General features: G+C 46.5%; 1 protein-coding gene across 1 annotated transcript; it reads right to left on the minus strand.

Moving 5' to 3' along the window:
• Positions 1-524: 524 nt before the first annotated feature.
• On the minus strand, positions 525-12,481 carry LOC140460652 (uncharacterized). The gene is made up of 3 exons (XM_072555270.1): positions 12,351-12,481; positions 8,114-9,379; positions 525-1,425 (listed from the first exon to the last, which is right to left on the minus strand). Exons 2-3 carry the CDS (start codon positions 8,969-8,971, stop codon positions 799-801), a joined length of 1,485 nt encoding a protein of 494 aa, XP_072411371.1. The 5' UTR covers positions 8,972-9,379; positions 12,351-12,481; the 3' UTR covers positions 525-798.
• Between the last annotated feature and the right edge of the window lie 6,099 nt (positions 12,482-18,580).

Consider the following 18,580-nt stretch of genomic DNA (forward strand, 5'->3'; position numbering starts at 1 on the left):
CTGCACATATTCCAGTGCAATTTTCAGAAAGATTTCAGCAGCTCTTTTAAAAAATTGAAATGCGTTTAGACTTCAATGATGTTTCTGAATATATCATTTTAGCTATTCTCAATTTTAAAGATAAGAGTTTCGAGCGAACACAGCCCACACCTCCCAGTGCTGCCAGTAACCTTTACAATGTTGATGAAACGATGCAGTACCTGTACTCCTTAAAAATTTACAATTTCTAATGATACTAGCTACTCATTCACTGCTCCATCTGATACACGACATTAGAAACTTAGGGCAGGAGGCTGGAAGAAATGAGCAGCTTTAAAACAAAAAAACATCTGGAGCTCAAAGCTTTCAGTGAGAGTCTGAGCCCAGCAGTAAGTTCAGGTAATCTTTATTGTGACCCAACTTTGTTACAGCTTCAGATCCCCCCCAGCAAAAAGATGGAGAGAAAGTAGCTGCTTTTTAAACAGCTCAAGCTCAAAGCGCACACACTCCCCCTCCCCCTCCCCCCTCCCCCTACCCCACCTCACTTTCTTTCCTATCAGTCAGCACAGAGTTGTCCCTTTGTAATTGGATCCTTGGTACAGCCTTAACGCATGGGGCCTGGAACGGGGGCAGTGTGGAGTGAAAGGGCGTGAGTGAATCAGATTGGGGTTTTCTCTTCCCCCCCCCCCAGAAAATGGTTTCATCTTTAGATTCTGACCGTATTCCAATTCCACCATCTGCCGCGGTGGTATTCAAACCCAACAGATCCCAGAACTGGGTCGATAGTCCAGTCGATCACGGCACTCGGCAGTCGCTTTGTCAGTCCCCCTGCGATGGCACGCGAAATCGCTGGTGGCACCGGAGGTGGGAGGAGCGGGTGAAAGCCTTCCCGCACTCGGGACAGCAAAAGGGCCTCTCCCCCGTATGGACTCGCCGGTGGGTCAGGAGAGAGTAGGAATAGCTGAAGGCCTTCCCACACTCAGGGCAGCTGAAGGGCTTCTCCCCCGTGTGGACCCGCTGGTGCCTCAGCAGAGAGTAGGAATAGCTGAAGGCCTTCCTACAATCAGGACAGCTGAAGGGCCTCTCCCCCGTGTGGACCTGCTGGTGGGTCAGCAAATTGGAGGAACGGCTGAAGGCCTTCCCGCACTCGGGGCAGCTGAAGGGAGTCTCCCCCGTGTGGACCCGCTGGTGCCTCAGCAGGGTGGAGGAATCGCTGAAGGCCTTCCCGCACTCGGGACAGCTGAAGGGCCTCTCTCCCGTATGGACACGCCAGTGGGTCAGTAGGGAGGATGAATCGCTGAAGGCCTTCCCACACTCAGGGCAGGTGAAAGGCCTCTCCCCCGTGTGGATCCGCTGGTGCCTAAGCAGGGCAGAGACCTGGGTAAAGCCCTTCCCACACTTGGGACAGGAGAACGGCCTCTCCCCGGTGTGGATGCGCCGATGAATCTCCAGGTCAGATGGAGTACGGAAGCCTTTCCCACAGTTACCACACTTCCACGGTTTCTCCATGTCCAAAGCTTCAGCCACAAGCAAATGCGTGCCCTGCCCCTCACTGCTGTGAATTCCTCTTTCCAGGCCGTATAACAGTTTCAGGCTCCACACTCAGTGCGCAGCAACAGTAGGGTCTCTCATCCAGTCCCACTGATCATGAAAATGTACTGAAATAGGAACCAAAAAGCTTTGCTCCTTCTCACAGAATTGTAATCAAAAATTGTGGCTGTCCCAATCGATTGAGTGACTGTCAGATATTGATGTGAAAGTGAGGACCGCAGACGCGGGAGAGTCAGTGTTGAAAAGTGCGGCGCTGGAAAAGCACAACAGGTCAGGCAGCATCCAAGGAGCAGGAGAGTCAACATTTCGGGCGAAAGGCCTTCATCTGTTCATTTTGAAACTTCTCCCTTCGGATCTTCAAATACTCTAGAAAAAGATATTTCAAAAGTCAACACTGTCAGTGCAGGGTAGAAATTCAGAACAAGCTATTCTACTTTCTGAGAGCATTCTTTTCTTTCGTTATTCCACAAAATTGAAAGCAACATCCTTCTCTCTTTCTTTCTTTCTCTCTCTCTCTCCCCTCCCCCTCCTCTGTTCTCACTCCGCTTTAAGTAATTCTCCTGAAGGTGCTGATTCAAGATCAGAACAGCAAAAACGTCAAGAAATATATATTGGATAACTCCACCTGAAAGTTAATATCTTTCACAACAGTGGGATGCTGCTGAGAGTGAGCAGGTCTGATTTTGGGAAGCAAAACAAAATGTGTCAATTCAGGATGAATCGGGAATGCATCTTGAGGAATAACCAGATACATCAAGGTATTAACACAGACACTAGAGAGAAACTGAACAGAAGAGACGTGGCAAACGTTAGTAGAAAGCCAGAGTCATTAAGATAAACCGCACAGTAACAGACCTTTTGGTCCAAATCGTCTATGCTGACCAGATATTGTAAATCAATTTAGTCCCATTTGCCAGCACTTGGCCCATATCCCTTGGCCAATCCACCCTACCTTGCACATCCCTGGACCTATGTGTAAGTTAGCACGGCTAACCCACACAAACTTGCACCTCCTTGGGCATGATGGGTACTTTAACACGGCCAATCCACCCTCACCTGCACATCCCTGGGCACTATGCATAATTTAGCGTGATCAATCCACCCTAACCTGGGCACAGTTAAAAATCACACAAACGCAGGTTATGGTCCAACAGGTTTATTTGGAAGAACAATCGTTCGGAGCACTGCTCCTTCATCAGGTGGTTGTGGAGAATAAGACCATAAGGCACAGAATTTATGGAAAGACATTTGTGTCCTGCCACTGAAATGATATATTGAACAAATCGGGATTGTTCAGTCTTTCATCTTTTAGAATGGATTGCAGGTATCATTAATATGTAAATCCCAGAACTTCCTGTAAGGCACCCTCTCAAGATAACATAAGGCTTTACAACAAAAGGTGGCATCTCAGCTCAGACAATGCATTAAAGGTATGAGGTCAGAGTTTGCCTGTATCTCAGTCTTGACTCAGACTGTTTCTATTTCCAAAGCAGGAATTTATAAAATATTATCTGGATTGACTGCCTGCATGAACTGCCAAGTCTCATCCACCAGCTGAAATGACTGGATAGGGAGGGCTTGATCCCCACAGTGCAATGAATTCCCACTTTCCACCAAAATCCCAAATGTCCACACTCACTCAGTTGCTCTCTCATAAATCAAATATTTCATTGTAACTTCTTCTGCTCCCAGCCTCCAGTCTTCACAACCACACTTCTGCTTTCACCGAAGACAAGTAGTCATACAGCACGGAAACAGACCCTTTGGTCAAACTCGTCTGTGCCAAACAGATATCCGAAATTAATCTAGTCCCATTTGCCAGCATGTGGATCTTATGGTTCTAAACCATTCCTATTCATGTACCCAACCAGATGCATTTTAAATATAATTGTACCAGCCCCACCACTTCCTCTGGCAGCTCATTCCATACATTCACAACCCTCTGCGTGAAAAGGTTGCACCTCAGGGCCCTTTTAAATCATTCCCCTCTCACCTCAAACATATGCCCTATAGCTTTGGACTCTCCTACCTTGGGGAAAAGACCTTGGATATTCACCCTATCCATGCCAGTTACAAACCTCTATAAGGCTGCCCCTCAGCCTCCGATGCTCCAGGGAAAATATCCTGGATCTACTCAGCCTTTCCCTGTAGGTCAAACCCTCCAAGTCTAGCAACATCCTCGCAAATCTTTTCCGACCCCTCTCAAAGTCTCACAAGTTCTTTCCGAAAGCAGGGAGACCAGAACTGGACGCACTACTCCAAAAGTTGCCTTACCAAGTTACAGCCACAACATGATCTCCCAATGCCTGTACACAATGCTCTGACCAATGAAGGAAAGCATAGCAAACACATTCTTCACTATCCTATCTAACTGCGTCTCCACTTCCGCCTGGGCAGCCTATAGCCCAGCGGACTCAACATTAAGTTCTCCAGTCTCAAATAACCTCACTTCCCATCTCTTCCCCCCCACCCCCCACCTCAACCACGACTCCCTTCTCAGCCCCTCCCCCTCATTTCCACTCCTCCTTGTCACTAACCAGATTTATTTCTCCCATTCACCAACCAGGTCAGACCTTTCACCTGTCCCCACTTCCACACCCTGCCCCCAGGACACCCTTTATCTGCACCCATCCCCAATCCTGAAGAAGGGTTACACCTGAAACGTCGACTTCTCCACCTCCTGATGCTACCTGGCTTCTTCTGTTCTTCCAGCCTCCTGCCTGTCTATTTTGCTAATTGCGACACAGACGTGGAGCAACGTTTCCAGAGTCTGTCCCCACCCCGATTCACTCCCTTTCCTTTCAGTTGCTGCAAGTCAACAACTGAATCCCAGAATGAAAAAAACATGGAAAAGGTGGTGAGAAAAGAGAGTGCCGTACTCACAGATGTTGGACAGAGGAAGGAGATTGCAGTCTGGGGTGAAGCTCAATCTTCATTCAGAGAAACAGGAGCAGCAGCATCTTCAGAAACTCATGGTCCAACTTCCTCATTCAGACAATGGGGTGTCTCTGATTAGAAGGACTAGACTCCTTCCGGTCCTCCAGAACTCCCTATTGGTCAATCAAAAGAAGATTGCGCGCCTTTTTGTGCGGACTGCGATGAGCATGCCCAGTATTTTGCTGACACCCGGCGAGCATGCGCACGACATTGCTGACACCGTCAAACATGCGCTGTATGCTCTATCGGGATGCTGTTGTTACTGACAGATTTTAAGTGTCCAAATGCCAATAGGAAAAAAAGGGGTAGAGCCACAATATTTTTTCTCCGTGGTTCGACATTTGATTGGTTTTGCATTTTGTCTCGCTGCTCAACTTTTGTATGTCTTTTCCCCTTGTTGAGAGAGTCTCCCCGTGAGCTGACTTTGGGCAGCGCTTTAACCAGTTACACAGACTGAAGAAACATTACACTATTCGCAGGAGGGAGTGACTGTACACGTTTTCTGAGTGTGATCCCAATTTCAATTGTTCATCGGAAACACAGAACCAAAAGGACACCAGAACTGCGGAGAATTTGGGGAAATGTGGGGACTGAGGGAAGGAATTCCATTCCCTGGGGGCACTGGAAGTTCATCAGCTCAGTCGCAGTGCGGAGAGGCCGTTCTTCAAAAAATTATTACAACATTATTTCCCATTGACAAAAACACATTCACGCTCCTGATTACCTTGAACTTATACAAGTGCTCTGTCATAATATCTTTGATAATAGCTTTGAACATTTTCCCCATTACATATGTTAAGTTAAATGGTCTCCCTTTTTGAAGAAAGGATTTGTCCAATCTTAAAAAAAACCACCCCTGAAACTAATGAGGTTTGGAAATTAAAACCAATACATTAACTATTACGGGGAAGTGGAGTTGAAATGCCTATTAGCCATGATTGAATGGCGGAGTGGACTCGATAGGCCGAATGGCCTTACTTCCACTCCGATGATTTATGGTCTTATTTCACGCCCTAATTTCTCTTTCAGAGTCGAGGATGAATTCCTTCAAATACCCGGGACTTATCAGCTCAGAGTTCCAACAGTTTACTCAGTACTAGTTCCCTGGTGATTGTAATTTTCTTCAGTTCCTCCCTCCCTTTCAATTCCTGATTTACAGCTAGGTCTAGGGTGTTACTTGTATCCTCTCAAGCGAAGTCAGATTCAAACTCTTTTTAATTCATCTGCCATCTCTTTATCCTCCATTACTGAATCCCCAGACTCATTTTCTGCAGAACCAACACTTATTTTGTTAACTATTTTTAAGAAAAGCTGACAAAACTTTCCACCCTGTTTTCATATATTTTTTAGCTAACTTTCTAACCCTAATTGTCGTGCTACTGCCTGCATTATTTCTGATAGTTTGCCATAGCTCTCAACTCTAGCATCAACTTGTCTGCGTATTCTATTGAACTGACCTTGATTAAGTGTTGCAAAACACACAAGGGCAAATCTTTCCTCTCCAGAAAGTCTTAGTACTTAACACGATAAAATTCACTTTGAAATATTGCGCATCCAAATTTTACCAAGCACGTACTACAGATTCAACATCCCACAATGACACCCAGTTTTGTTATGATCTTTAATTCTGAAGAGAAATTTGAATACCCAGTGATTAACTGGAAGAACTCTTCATTCAGATTTCACATTTTAAAACAAATAAAAATGACCAATTAACTGGTGTAACTTAGCAGAATGGGATGCATGGCCTTAAATTGTAAATCTAGTTTTCTTTACATCCCTGCAAGAGTTCCCACGAATCTTTACAAGAGTCTTGATAGTTCATTCACTTGCTGGGAATAGTCCAAGGGATACAACATCTCTCGAGGATTCACTTAAATCCTTCTCAGGATTCCAAGTATTCCTGGTAATTGTATGTGGGAAAAGATCTGCCACCCTGGCAACCCACAATAGGCCCACAAAAGCAAAATTGGCCAAACTGTACCAAAACACCCAGAATGCCTTAGCAGGGACCAAGCAGGCTGACAAGTGAAACGAGACAGCACTTGCAGACAAGGGAATACCTGTACACCTCAAGTACCCACTAACAATGACAGAATACCACAGCTATCCCAAAGCCCTGAGGGCAGTTTCACAACCCAGCAGTACCAAAGCCACACAAAAGGACAGGTCAGACAGAGAGGCACCAGCAAGAGCATTGCTCCCAGGACAGGACAATGGAAGCACCTCACCGTTTCAGAGGAGACATTAGCACCTACGCAAACAGATACACGCGCTCTCATGCACACACACTCTCTCATGCATGCACACACAGGTCTATGGGGTGAATTTACATTTGCAGATACATTCAATTTTGATCAAAAAGCACACAACCTGCAGGCAGTTGATACATGTAATATTTGTAAATTCCTCCTTTGGAAATAGAACCAGTCTGATTCAAGATTGGGATACAGACTCAAACCTCACACATTTCATTGTTGTCTGAACTGAGATGAAACCTATTTATATAAACCTTTATGTCATCTCGAGAATCTGACTTCAAAGACTTTCTGGGATTTACACATTAATGAACTAAAACTTGCAACCTATTCTAAAAGACAAAAGACTTCACAACAATCTAGGTTTGTTGAATATATCCGATCAGTTGCACTATACTGTGACCTTTTGCTATAAATTCTGTCTTATGATCCTGCTCCACAGCTTCCTGATGAAGGAGCAGCGCTCCGAAAGCTAGTGGTTCCAAATAAACCACGATAACCTGATGTGTGATTTTTGAACTTGATCCAACCCAGTCCATCTCTGGCTCCTCCATATCATTTCGAATGAAGGCAGCCCCCACCTCCCGGTGCTGCCAGGAAACTTTACAATGCTGAGGAAATGATGCAGGACCTGCACTCATGACAAATTTACAATTTCTAACGATACTAGCTCCTCATTCACTGCTCCATCTGATACACGACATTGGAAACTTAGTGCAGGAAGCTGAAAGAAATGAGCAGCTTTAAAACAAAAACCTCTTGGAGCTCAAAGCCTTCAATGAAAGTCTGAGCCCAGCGGTAAGTTCCGGTAACCTTTATCAAGACCCAACTTTATTACAGCTTCAGATCCCCCCAGCAAAAAGGCGGAGAAAAAGTAGCTTTTTAAAAAAAAAACAGCTCAAGGTCAAAGAGTACACAGTCCCCCCCCACCCCCCACTTTCTTTACTATTAGTCAGCACCAAGTGATCCCTTTGTAATTGGATCCTTGGTACAGCCTTAACCCGTAGGAAGTATTGCCTCACTCAGCAGTTTCAACCCAGACCCTGTATCCAAGTAAGTTTCTCCCTGTTCATTTCCGCAGGTGGGGGAGTCGACCACACAGCTGTGGGTCTGGAGTCACATGTAGGCCAGCCCGGGTAAAGGATGGGACGACTGAATGAACCCTTTCCCACACGGCAGTTTCCTTTCCTAAAAAGGACATGAGTGAATCAGATGGGGGTTCTCATGCCCCCACCCCCAAAAATGGTTTCATCGTTAGATTCCGAACTCCAGACTTCTGACCGAATTCCAATTCCGCCATCTGCCACGACGTGATTCAAACCCAGGGGTCCAGTCAATAATGGGACTCTGCCATTGCTCCTTCAATCCCCCTGCCATGGCATGTGAACTCGCTGGTGCTTCTGCAGGTGGGAAGAGCGGGTGAATCCCTTCCCACACTGAGAGCAGGTGAATGGCCACTCCCCAGTGTGGACCCGCTGGTGGGCCAGCAGGGTGGAGGCCTGTGTAAAGCCCTTCCCACACTCAGGGCAGCTGAAGGGTCTCTCCCCTGTGTGGACCCGCTGGTGCTTCAGTCTGTCGGACGAATTGCTGAAGGCTTTCCCGCACTCGGGGCAGGTGAAGGGCCTCTCCCTGGTGTGGACCCGCCGGTGGGTCAGCAAGGTGGAGGCGTGGGTAAAGCCCTTCCCACACTCGGGGCAGCTGAAGGGCTTCTCCCCCGTGTGGACCCGCTGGTGCTTGAGCCTGTCGGAGGTATTGCTGAAGGCTTTCCCGCACTCGGGGCAGCTGAAGGGCCTCTCCCCCGTGTGGACCCGCTGGTGCCTCAGCCGGGCGGAGGAATTGCTAAATACCTTCCCACACTCAGGGCAGCTGAAGGGCCTCTCCCCAGTGTGTACCCGCTGATGCCTCAGCAGGGCTGAGGAATTGCTGAAGGCCTTCCTGCATTTGGTGCAAAGGAACGGCCTTTCCCCGGTGTGGACCTGCTGGTGGGTCAGCAGACTGGAGGCCTGGGTAAAGCTCTTCCCGCATTTGGGACAGCTGAAGGGTCTCTCGCCTGTGTGGACCCGTTGGTGCTTCAGCAGGTCAGAGGAATTGCTGAAGGCCTTACCACACTCTGTGCAGGGGAACGGCCTCTCCCCGGTGTGAGTGCGCCGATGAGTCTCCAGGGCAGACGGGAAATGGAAACTTTTCCCACAGTCACCACACTTACATGGTTTCTCTACGGGGCAGGATCCCTCAGGTTTCTCCATAGCCAAAACTTCAGCTGCGCACAAACATGTGTAGAGCCACTCCTTGCCTTGAATTCCTCTTTCCAGGTCATATAACTATTTCTGGCTCCACACTCAGTGCACTGCAACCATACGGTCTCTCATCCAGTTCCACTGATTCTGAAAACATATAGAAGCAGGAACCAAAAAGCTTTGCTCCTTCTCACAGAATCACAGTCGAAAATTGTTGTGTTCCCAATGGATTGAGTGACTGTCAGACATTGACATCAAAGTGAGGACTGCAGACACTGGACATTCAGTGTTGAAAAGTGCGGTGCTGGAAAAGCACAGCAGGTCAGGCAGCATCCGAAGAGCAGGAGAGTCGATGTTTCAAGCATAACGCCTTCATCTGTTGATTTTGAAACTTCTGTCTTCAGATCTTCAAATACTCTGTAAAAAAAATTACAAAAGTCATCACTGTCAGTCCAGGGTAGAAATTCAGAACAAGCAACTCTACTTTCTGCAGAACATTCTTTTCTTTTGTTATTCCACAAAATTGAAAGCATTATCCCACTCTCACTCTCCCTCTCACTCCCCCTTCTGTTCTCACTCCACTCTAATTCTCCTGAAGGTGCTGATTCAGGATCTTACAGGGGCAGAAAAGCAAAAATGTCAAGACTGACATCTCTCTGAATTTTGGATAGCTCCACCTGAAAGTTAGTTTCTTTCCCAACACTGGAATACTGCTGAGAGTGAGCAGATCTGATTTTGGGAAGCAAAAACCGTCAATTCAGGGTGAACCTGCAATGCAGCTTCTTGACGAACAATGAGACATGAAATGGTTAACGTCCCCAGGAAGGGGGAGAAAACGAGACATCAAGGTATTGACACCGACACCAGAGAGAAAGTGAACATGCCGACCAGATATCCAGAATCAATCTAGGCCTATTTGCCAGCACTTGGCCTATACTCCTATAACCCCTTCCTATTCATATACCCATCCAGATGCCTTTTAAATGTTGTGATTGTACCAGCCCCCACCACTTCCTCTAGCAGCTTGTTCCTTACACACACCACCCTCTGAATGAAAAAGTTGCCCCTTATGTCCCTTTTAAACCTTCCCTTCCCCACCCCACCCTTAACCTATTACCCTTACATTCTGGAGTATCCCATCTCAAGGAAAAGACCTTGACTATTTACCCTATCCATGCCTCTCATGATTTTATCAACTTCAGCCTCCAGCGCACAAGGGGGAAACAGCCCCAGTCTGCTTGGCCTCTCCCTATCACTCAAACCCTCCAACCCTGGCAACATCCTTGTAAATTCTTTCTGAACCCTTTCAAGTTTCACAACATCCTTCTGATAGGACTGAGACCAGAACAGCACACAACATTCCAAAAGTGGCTATGGTTCTGCTGAACAATGGCAATTTAATTCCAAAATATTAATTTCTTCGTGAGAAGGGAATAATTGGCATTGTAGCTGTAAGAGGTCTCTTGCAGAAGAGTGAAGAACCAAGTGAGAGAACTTTCCATTAAAATGGAGAGGAACAGAGGTGATTCTGAGACTGGGGACTTATATCTAAAGCAAGGAAATTACAATGGCAGAGGCACAAACAGGCCACAATAAAGGAGGTAACATTATTGAAAGAAATGACAAACATTTAAAGAGCACCTGGAGGAACTGCAACAGTTGTCCATTCCTGTCTGAAAAAATAAAACACAGAAGGTGGCACAGCCACGGCTAACAAGGGACATGATGGATAGGACGAGATCCAAAGGAGTGGCGTACAAATTGGCTAAAAATAAAGTACCAGATCTGAAGACTGCGAGCAGTTCAGGTTTCAACAAAAGGATTGATCAAAAGGGGACAATGGGTATGTGAAGACAAAAAAAAAATAGAGAAAACAATAACAACTAGAACAGGCAAAGTTCTCATGTGGAACAAAGAGATGGCAGACCAATTACCCACATATGTTGCTTCTATCATCACAAAGGAGGACACAGGTAACATCCCCAAAATGTTGGGGAACACATGGTCCACTGAGAGGAGAACTGAAGGAAATGAGTAGTTGTGGGGAAATGGTGTTGGGGCAATTGATGGGATTGAAAGTTTACAAATCCTGGTGCTGGTAACCCACACCCCAAACTATGGTCCGAGGTCATGCAATTGGCAAATCTTGGGCTGATCTTAGCAGAACTATTTAATGGTAAGGTCCTACGGAGTGTTGCTGAACAAAGTGACCTTGGAGTGCAGGTTCATAGCTCCTTGTAAGTAGAGTTGCAGATAGATAGGCTAGTAAAGAAGGTGTTTGGTATGCTTTCCTTTATCGGTCAGAGTGCTGAGTACAGGAGTTGGGAGGTATTGTTTGCGGCTGTACATGACATTGGTTCGGTCACTTTTGGAATATTGCATGCAATTCTGGTCTCCTTCCTATCAGAAGGATGTATGAACCTTGAAAGGGTTCAGAAAAGATTTACAAGGATGATTCCAGGGTTGAGGGATTTGAGCTATAGGGAGAAGTTAAACAGTCTGGCGGTTTTCCGTGGAGAGTCGAACACTAAGGGGTGACTTTATAAAGGTTTATAAAATGATGAGGTGCACGGATAGAATAAATAGACAAAGTCTTCTCTCTGGGGTGGGGGAGTCGATAACTACAGAACATAGGTTTAGGATGAGAGGGAAAAGATTTAAAGGAGAACTAAGGGGCAACTTTTTCATGCAGACAGTGGTAAGTGTATGGAATGAGCTGCTGGAGGAAGTGGAGGAGGCTAGTGTAATTCCAACATTTAAAAGGCATCTGGATGGGTATACGAATAGGAAGGGTTCGGAGGGATATGGGCTGGTGCTGGCTCAAGTTAACCCTCCTCCTGTATTGAATTTCAAATCTATCTTCATCATGTCTTTCCTCCACTCCTGGCGTTCTCTTTTCCCAGTCTACAAACTGAAAATAACATCAACACATCAATGCTCTCCTGGTCACTGCGATCTTGGAAGTACCCAGCGCCACAAATGATCAGATTCATTCCCCTCAAATTCAGAGTCCGCCTTCGTGTCATTCTAGATCTCTCTCTCTCTCCCACTCCCTTTTCCTGTCTGAAGGCCACACAGACCAAGCTCAGGGACAGGTCTCTGAGTGAAATGAGGAAATTCTAGTTGAATGACACCAACTGTCATTTCTCTCCCGGAAATGACGACTGATGGTGCCCTCACCAAGATGGCCGCCCGCGCTCCCCGCCCCAAGTCAACATGAGCCTTATCCTTTCAATGATGGCGCCCTGTTGCCCGGGCAACACGAGAGCTCCTCCGGTGGTGAAGTGGGCCTGGGGAGGTTTTATTCAAGGCCTCAGGCCTCCCCCGAGGAGTTTATAAACTCCCCAGTCTCCCTCCTCCCGCGGTTTCCAATCCTACCCTGTCTCACCCTGTTCTGAAGAAGGATCACTGGACCCGAAACGCCTCCTCGATTTCTCTCGACAGGCGCTGCCGGACCTGCTCAGCTTTTCCAGCGATTTCTGTTCTTGTTCCTTCAGCCGCCGGCGCCATTTCGCTCACACTCACCGCACGCATGCGCACTGCCAGGACCCCATAGAGAGGTTTCTCGATCGCATGGGATCGTGGGAATTGAAGGCACCATTAATGTCATGAAATCTAGTATCCCATATGCCTTCTTAATTGTCCTATTCATGTGTTACTGAAGTACACGTCAGGGGCAAATCTTTCAGCGATTTTAGATTTATGCATTGAGTGGAACACTACAGGTGTTTAACTCTAAACTCTAGTTCCAATTCAGTGTCAGTATAATCGCTCTTTATCTGTTCTCAAATAAACACCGAATCAATGCTCTCCATCTGACCCTTCTTAACGTTGATTTTCTTTAGTTTGCAGATTCCAACCCGCTGTTTCAATAATTTATTAAAATCTACTTCTGGTACATGGGCGTCGCTGGCTGGCCAGCATTTGGTTCTCCTTGAGAATGTGATGGTGAGCTGCCTTCTTGAACCATTGCAGTCCACATCCTGTACGGTGACCCACAATGTCTTGAGGGAAGGAATTCCAGGATTTGGACCAGTGACACTGAAGGAACAGTAATATATTTCCAAGTCGAGATGGTGAGTGGCTTGGAGGGGTACTTGCAAGAGGTTGTGTTCCCATGTATCTGTTTTCCTGGTCGTTCTAGATGGAAGTGGTTGTTAGTTTGAAAGGCAATTTGTAAGGTGCTTTGGTAAATTTTTGCAGTGTGTCTTGCAGATACTACACACTACTGCTTCTGAACAGTGGATATGGTACCAATCAAGCAGACAATATTGACCTGGATGGTATGTCATAGAGTTATAGACATCTAGAGACACACTGCACGGAAACAGACCCTTTGGTTGAACTCATCCATGCTGACCAGATGTCCAAGCTGACCCAGTCCCAAGTTCCAGCCTTTGGCCTGTATCCCTCCCAGATGCCTTTTAAATATTGTAATTGTACCTATATGAAGCGTTTCAAATACAGTTGAAGCTGCAACCCCATCCAAGCTAGTGGGGAGTATTCCATTACACTGCTGACTTGTGGCTTGTAGAAGTTGGAACACGTTTTGGAGAGTCAGGAGGTGAGTTACTCACTGCAGTATTCCTGGCCTCTGACCTGCTCTTGTAGCCACTGTGTATATACGGTTCATGTAGTTGATTTTCTGATCAATGGTAGACCCCAAGGATGTTGATCGTGGGGTATTTAGTGACAGTAACATTGTTGATATCACAGGTCAGTGGTCAGATTATTTCTTTTGGGGATGAGTCATTGTGTGACATTTGCGTGGCATTCATGTTACTTGCCACTCATCAGCCCATTGGATATGGTTAAGATCTTGTAGCATTTCAAACTGAACTGCTTCAGTTTATGAGGAGTTGTTTATAGTGCTGAACATCTGCAATTATTGCAACATCTCCACTTCTGAACTTATGATGGAGGAAGATCATTGATGAAGATGGTTTGGCCTATGAACTCCTGCAAAGATGTCGTGAAGCCGAGATGACTGACCTCCACAAACCATAGCCATCTTTCCATGTGCTAGGTATGACTTAACAATTAAGACATATAAAACTAATTGAAGGAATAGGTATGAGACAACCCTCTTCAGGGTGTCTCCAGTGCAGGTTTTTCTGTTCTCGAAACAATCTGATAAATGTTGACATTCATCAGCCTTTTGATCTTGGCAGTTTCCTTTCTCTCCAACATTTGTTTCACATTAGCAAGTTGAATTCTTCTGCAATTTTCAGGAAAATGTTTTACAGAAGGTAACATTCTTAATATCTGTGTAATGTTCCTTGGGAAAACTGTTTATAGTCCACCAGTTGGAGAGAATTTCTCTGAAAAGGTTTGTCAAATGCCCTGCTTCCACAAGACCCAGTGTTCCCAAAGTTGAAGTACTTTTAACAGCCCCTTTATATTTTCCAGAATTCCCATGATAGGAGACATGTGCCACTTATACCCACCACAAATCTCCTGAAACTGGGTGCACTACAAAAGTCCAGCAGGAAGATTATCAGTAAAAAGATCTGGTTTCAATCATAGAGTTATAGACATCTAGAGACACACTGCACGGAAACAGACCCTTTGGTTGAACTCATCCATGCTGACCAGATGTCCAAGCTGACCCAGTCCCAAGTTCCAGCTTTTGGCCTGTATCCCTCCCAGATGCCTTTTAAATATTGTAATTGTACCTATCTCCACCACTTCCCTGGCAGCTTGTCACACACACACACACACACACACACACACACACACACACACACACACACACACACCACCCTCACCACCCTCTGCATAAAAAGATTGTCCTTGAGGTCACTTATTCCCTTCTTGCTACCCACAGCACCTCCTTTCTGTTCGCCCCCCCACCCTCAGCACCCCCTGTCCATCCACAGCTCCTCCTGTCTATTTCCACCCTGCTACCCAAAGTGCCCCATGTCCATTTCCCTCTCCCCGCCCTCTGACCCCATCTATCCTCCCTCTCTCCCCTCACCCTCCGCTCTCCATCTCTCTGTTCCCTGTCTATTCTCTCTCTCTCCACCAACTCTCTGCTGCCCATTCTTCCACTTCCCCCACCCTCTCCTTGTCACTCATTCTCCCTCTCCATCTATCCTCTGCCCCCGTCCATTCTCTGTCTCTCCTCACATTCTGCACCCCACACCATTCTCTCTCCTGCCCCCCCAACACTCTAGCCCCACATTCTCCCTCTCAGACCCTTCCCCCCCATTCTCTGGGTCGCCCACGCTCTGCCCTGCAGGCCTTTTTCCCGCCCCCAAGTCCTTCTCCTCTCCCTCACCCTCTGCTCCCCCGTCCATTCTCTCTCTCTGTTCTCCAAAGCTCCACCCAGCCCCCGTCCATTCTCTCTATTCTCCCAGCCCCCGTCCATTCTTTCTGTTCTCCCCAGCCCCACCCTCTAGCCGCCATCAATGAGAGGAATGAATCTGGTTGATGGCAGGGAGGAGGAGAAGCGAGAAAGATAGGGAGCTTATTTGAAATTGAGTTCCCCAATGTTGAGTCCTCCCAACTCTACGCAGCCCGGGCGGAAGATGAGATGTTGTTCCTCCAATTTGCAGTTTGATTCATTGTGGTAAGGGAGGAGGCCAAAGATGGTTATGACAGAAAGGGAGTGGGAAGGGGAATTAAAATGGCTGGTGACTGGGAGTTCCGGTCGGCCTCTGCGGGCCCAGGCACGATGGGTTCTCCAAGTCTCCCCGATGTAGAGAAGTCCACAATTGGCTAACACATGGCAAATGCAGTCCCACAATGTAAAATTATAGCCTATGGTGTGAAAAAAAGCAGAAAGGAGGTGTATTGTTTAAATGGTGATGTATTGGGGTGTGGAGAAAGTGAGGACTGCAGATGCTGGAGATCAGAGTCGAAAAGTGTGGCACTGGAAAAGCACAGCAGGTCAGGCAGCATTCAAGGAGTAGGAGAGTTGACATTTTGGGCATGAGCCCTTCATCAGGAATGATGTGTGAATGTTATTGAAACCAGTCAATAGCAGTTGTCAGACAGGGGCAGCAAGCAATCAGCAAGGCAAGTGGTATTTTAACAAGAGGAATTGAGTTGAGAAGTGGGATGTCTTCCTGCAGTTAGGGGGGTCATTGAGTGTATTCAAGGCTGAGTTTGTCTGATTTTTGAACAACAAATAAGTGGATGTTTATGGGGGAAGGCAAGGAAAGGGTTTTAGAACAGTTTCAGTCCAACTAGTCCATGCTGACTATGTTTTCAAACTATATTAGTCCCAGCTGCCTGTGTTTGGCCCATATCCCTCCAAACATTTCCTATTCATGGACTTGTCCAAATTTCTTTGAAACGTTGTTACGGTACCTGCATCCTTCCTCTGGACATTTATTCCACACACAAACCACGCTCTGTGTTTTTTTAAAACAAACTGGTGCCCCTCATGTCTTTTTAAAATCTTTCTCCACTCACTGTCAAACTTTGCTCCCTAATCTTGTAACCACCCTAGAGAAAGAAGACCCGCCGTTCACCTCATCTATATCCTTCATGATTTTATAAACCTCTATAAGGTCACCTCGCAGCCTGCTGTGCTCCAGTGAAAAAGTCCCAGCCTATCCACTTAGATGTAGTTAGATTCATATCTAGTTATGATCTGTTCAATGCTTATGCAGGCTCAAAAAACCAAATGGCCGACTTCTGTTCCCAGTTCTCACTCTGTGTCCAGGACAGCAAGAGACTATAAGACATAGGAGCAGAGAGTAGGCCATTCAGCCCATCAAGCCTGCTCATACCATTCAATTGTAGCTCATAGGTTTCTCAATCCCATTCTCTTGCTTTCTCTCCATAACCTTCGATCCCCTTGGTACTCAAGAACATATGTCTCAGTCTTAAATATACTCAGTGACCTAGCCTCTGCAACCTTCTGTGGCAATGAATTCCATAGATTCACCACTATCTGACTGAAGAGTTTTATGTTTATCTATGTTCTAAAAGGCCTTCTCTTTACTCTGAGGCTGTGCCCTCGGGTCCGAGTCTCTCATACCAACGGAAACATCTTCCCAACGTCCACTGTATCCAGGCCATTCAGTATTCTCTGTGTTTCAATTAGATCTCTCCTGAGTGTGGGCCTGTTAGTCAGCATGAAGCAGACCCTTCAGGATGGGGCACAGCAGGGATTAGGTTCAGCAAATGGAAAGAGAGTATGTGGGATGGAGATTTTCAGCTTCTAGGGAATAAGAGAGGAAAGAGAGTTCATTATAAATTAGATTTGTTCAGGTGGGCCAATGGGCCGAGGAGTGGCAGATGGAGTTTAATTTAGAGAAATGAGAGGTGCTGCATTTTGCAGCTGGATAAGACATTGTTTAGGCCACTTTTGGAATACTGTGTTCAGTTCTGGTCTCCCTGCTATAGCAAAATGGTTGTGAAACTTTGGAATTGGTTGGAGAAGATATACAAGGCTGTTGCCATGCTTGTGACCTAGAGTGAGAGGCTGAAGAGGCCAGGGATATTTTCCCTGGAGAATTGGAGGCTATGGGGTGATCTTATAGATGTTTATGAGGGGCATGGATAGGGTAAATACCCAAGCACTTTTCCCCAGGGTAGGGGAGTCCAAATCTAGAGGGCATATGTTTGAGGTGAGAGGGGAATGTTTTAAAAGGGACGTGACCGGCAAGGTGTTCATGCAGAGGATGGTGCATGTGTGTAACAAACTACCAGATAATGACAACATTTAAAAGGCATCTGGATAGGTACATAAATAGGAAGGGTTTAGAGGGATATGGGCCAAATGCGACGAGGTTAATTTAGAATATTTGGTTGGCATGACAAGCTAGGCCGAAGGGTCTGTTTTCATGCTTTATAACTCTAATCAGCTTTGCTGAAAGCAGTAGAGTCAGAGCACTTTCAGAGCAGCTTTCAAAGATGTTTTGCCCTTACTGGGAGCAATAGACAATAGGTGCAGGAGTAGGCCATTCTGCCCTTCGAGCCTGCACCACCTTTCAATATGATCAAGGCTGATCATCCTTAATCAGTATACTGATCCTGCCTTAGCTCCATAAACCTTGATTCCACTATCCTTGAGAGCTCTATCCAACTCTTTCTTTAATGAACCCAGAGACTGGGCCTCCACTGCCCTCTGGGGCAGAGCATTCCACAAAGCCACCACTCTCTGGGTGAAGAAGTTTCTCCTCATCTCTGTCCTAAATGGTCTACCCCGTATTTTTAAGCTGTGTCCTCTGGTTCGGCACTCACCCATCAGCGGCAACATGTTTCCTGCCTCCAGAGTGTCCAATCCTTTAATAATCTTATATGTCTCAAGCAGATCCCTTCTAAACTCAAGGGTATACAAGCCCAGTCACTCCAACCTTTCAGCGTAAGGTAGTCCCGCCATTCAAGGAATTGACTTTGTGAACTTACGCTGCACTCCCTCAATAGCCAGAATGTCTTTCCTCAAATTTGGAGACCAGAACTGCACACAGTACTCCAGGTGTGGTCTCACCAGGGCCCTGTACAGCTGCAGAAGCACCTCTTTGCTTCTATTTCTTTTCTCTTGCACGTACACACAGACAGAGTCACAGTCACACACTGATCCAATCTCCAAAAGGAAGGAAACACCTGAGTGGGCAGTGACAAGCAGTGGCCCTTAACATTAAAGGGCAATGCCGTGTGACC

This window comes from Chiloscyllium punctatum, chromosome 36 (assembly GCF_047496795.1).
Source record: "Chiloscyllium punctatum isolate Juve2018m chromosome 36, sChiPun1.3, whole genome shotgun sequence".
NCBI classification, from domain to species: domain Eukaryota; kingdom Metazoa; phylum Chordata; class Chondrichthyes; order Orectolobiformes; family Hemiscylliidae; genus Chiloscyllium; species Chiloscyllium punctatum.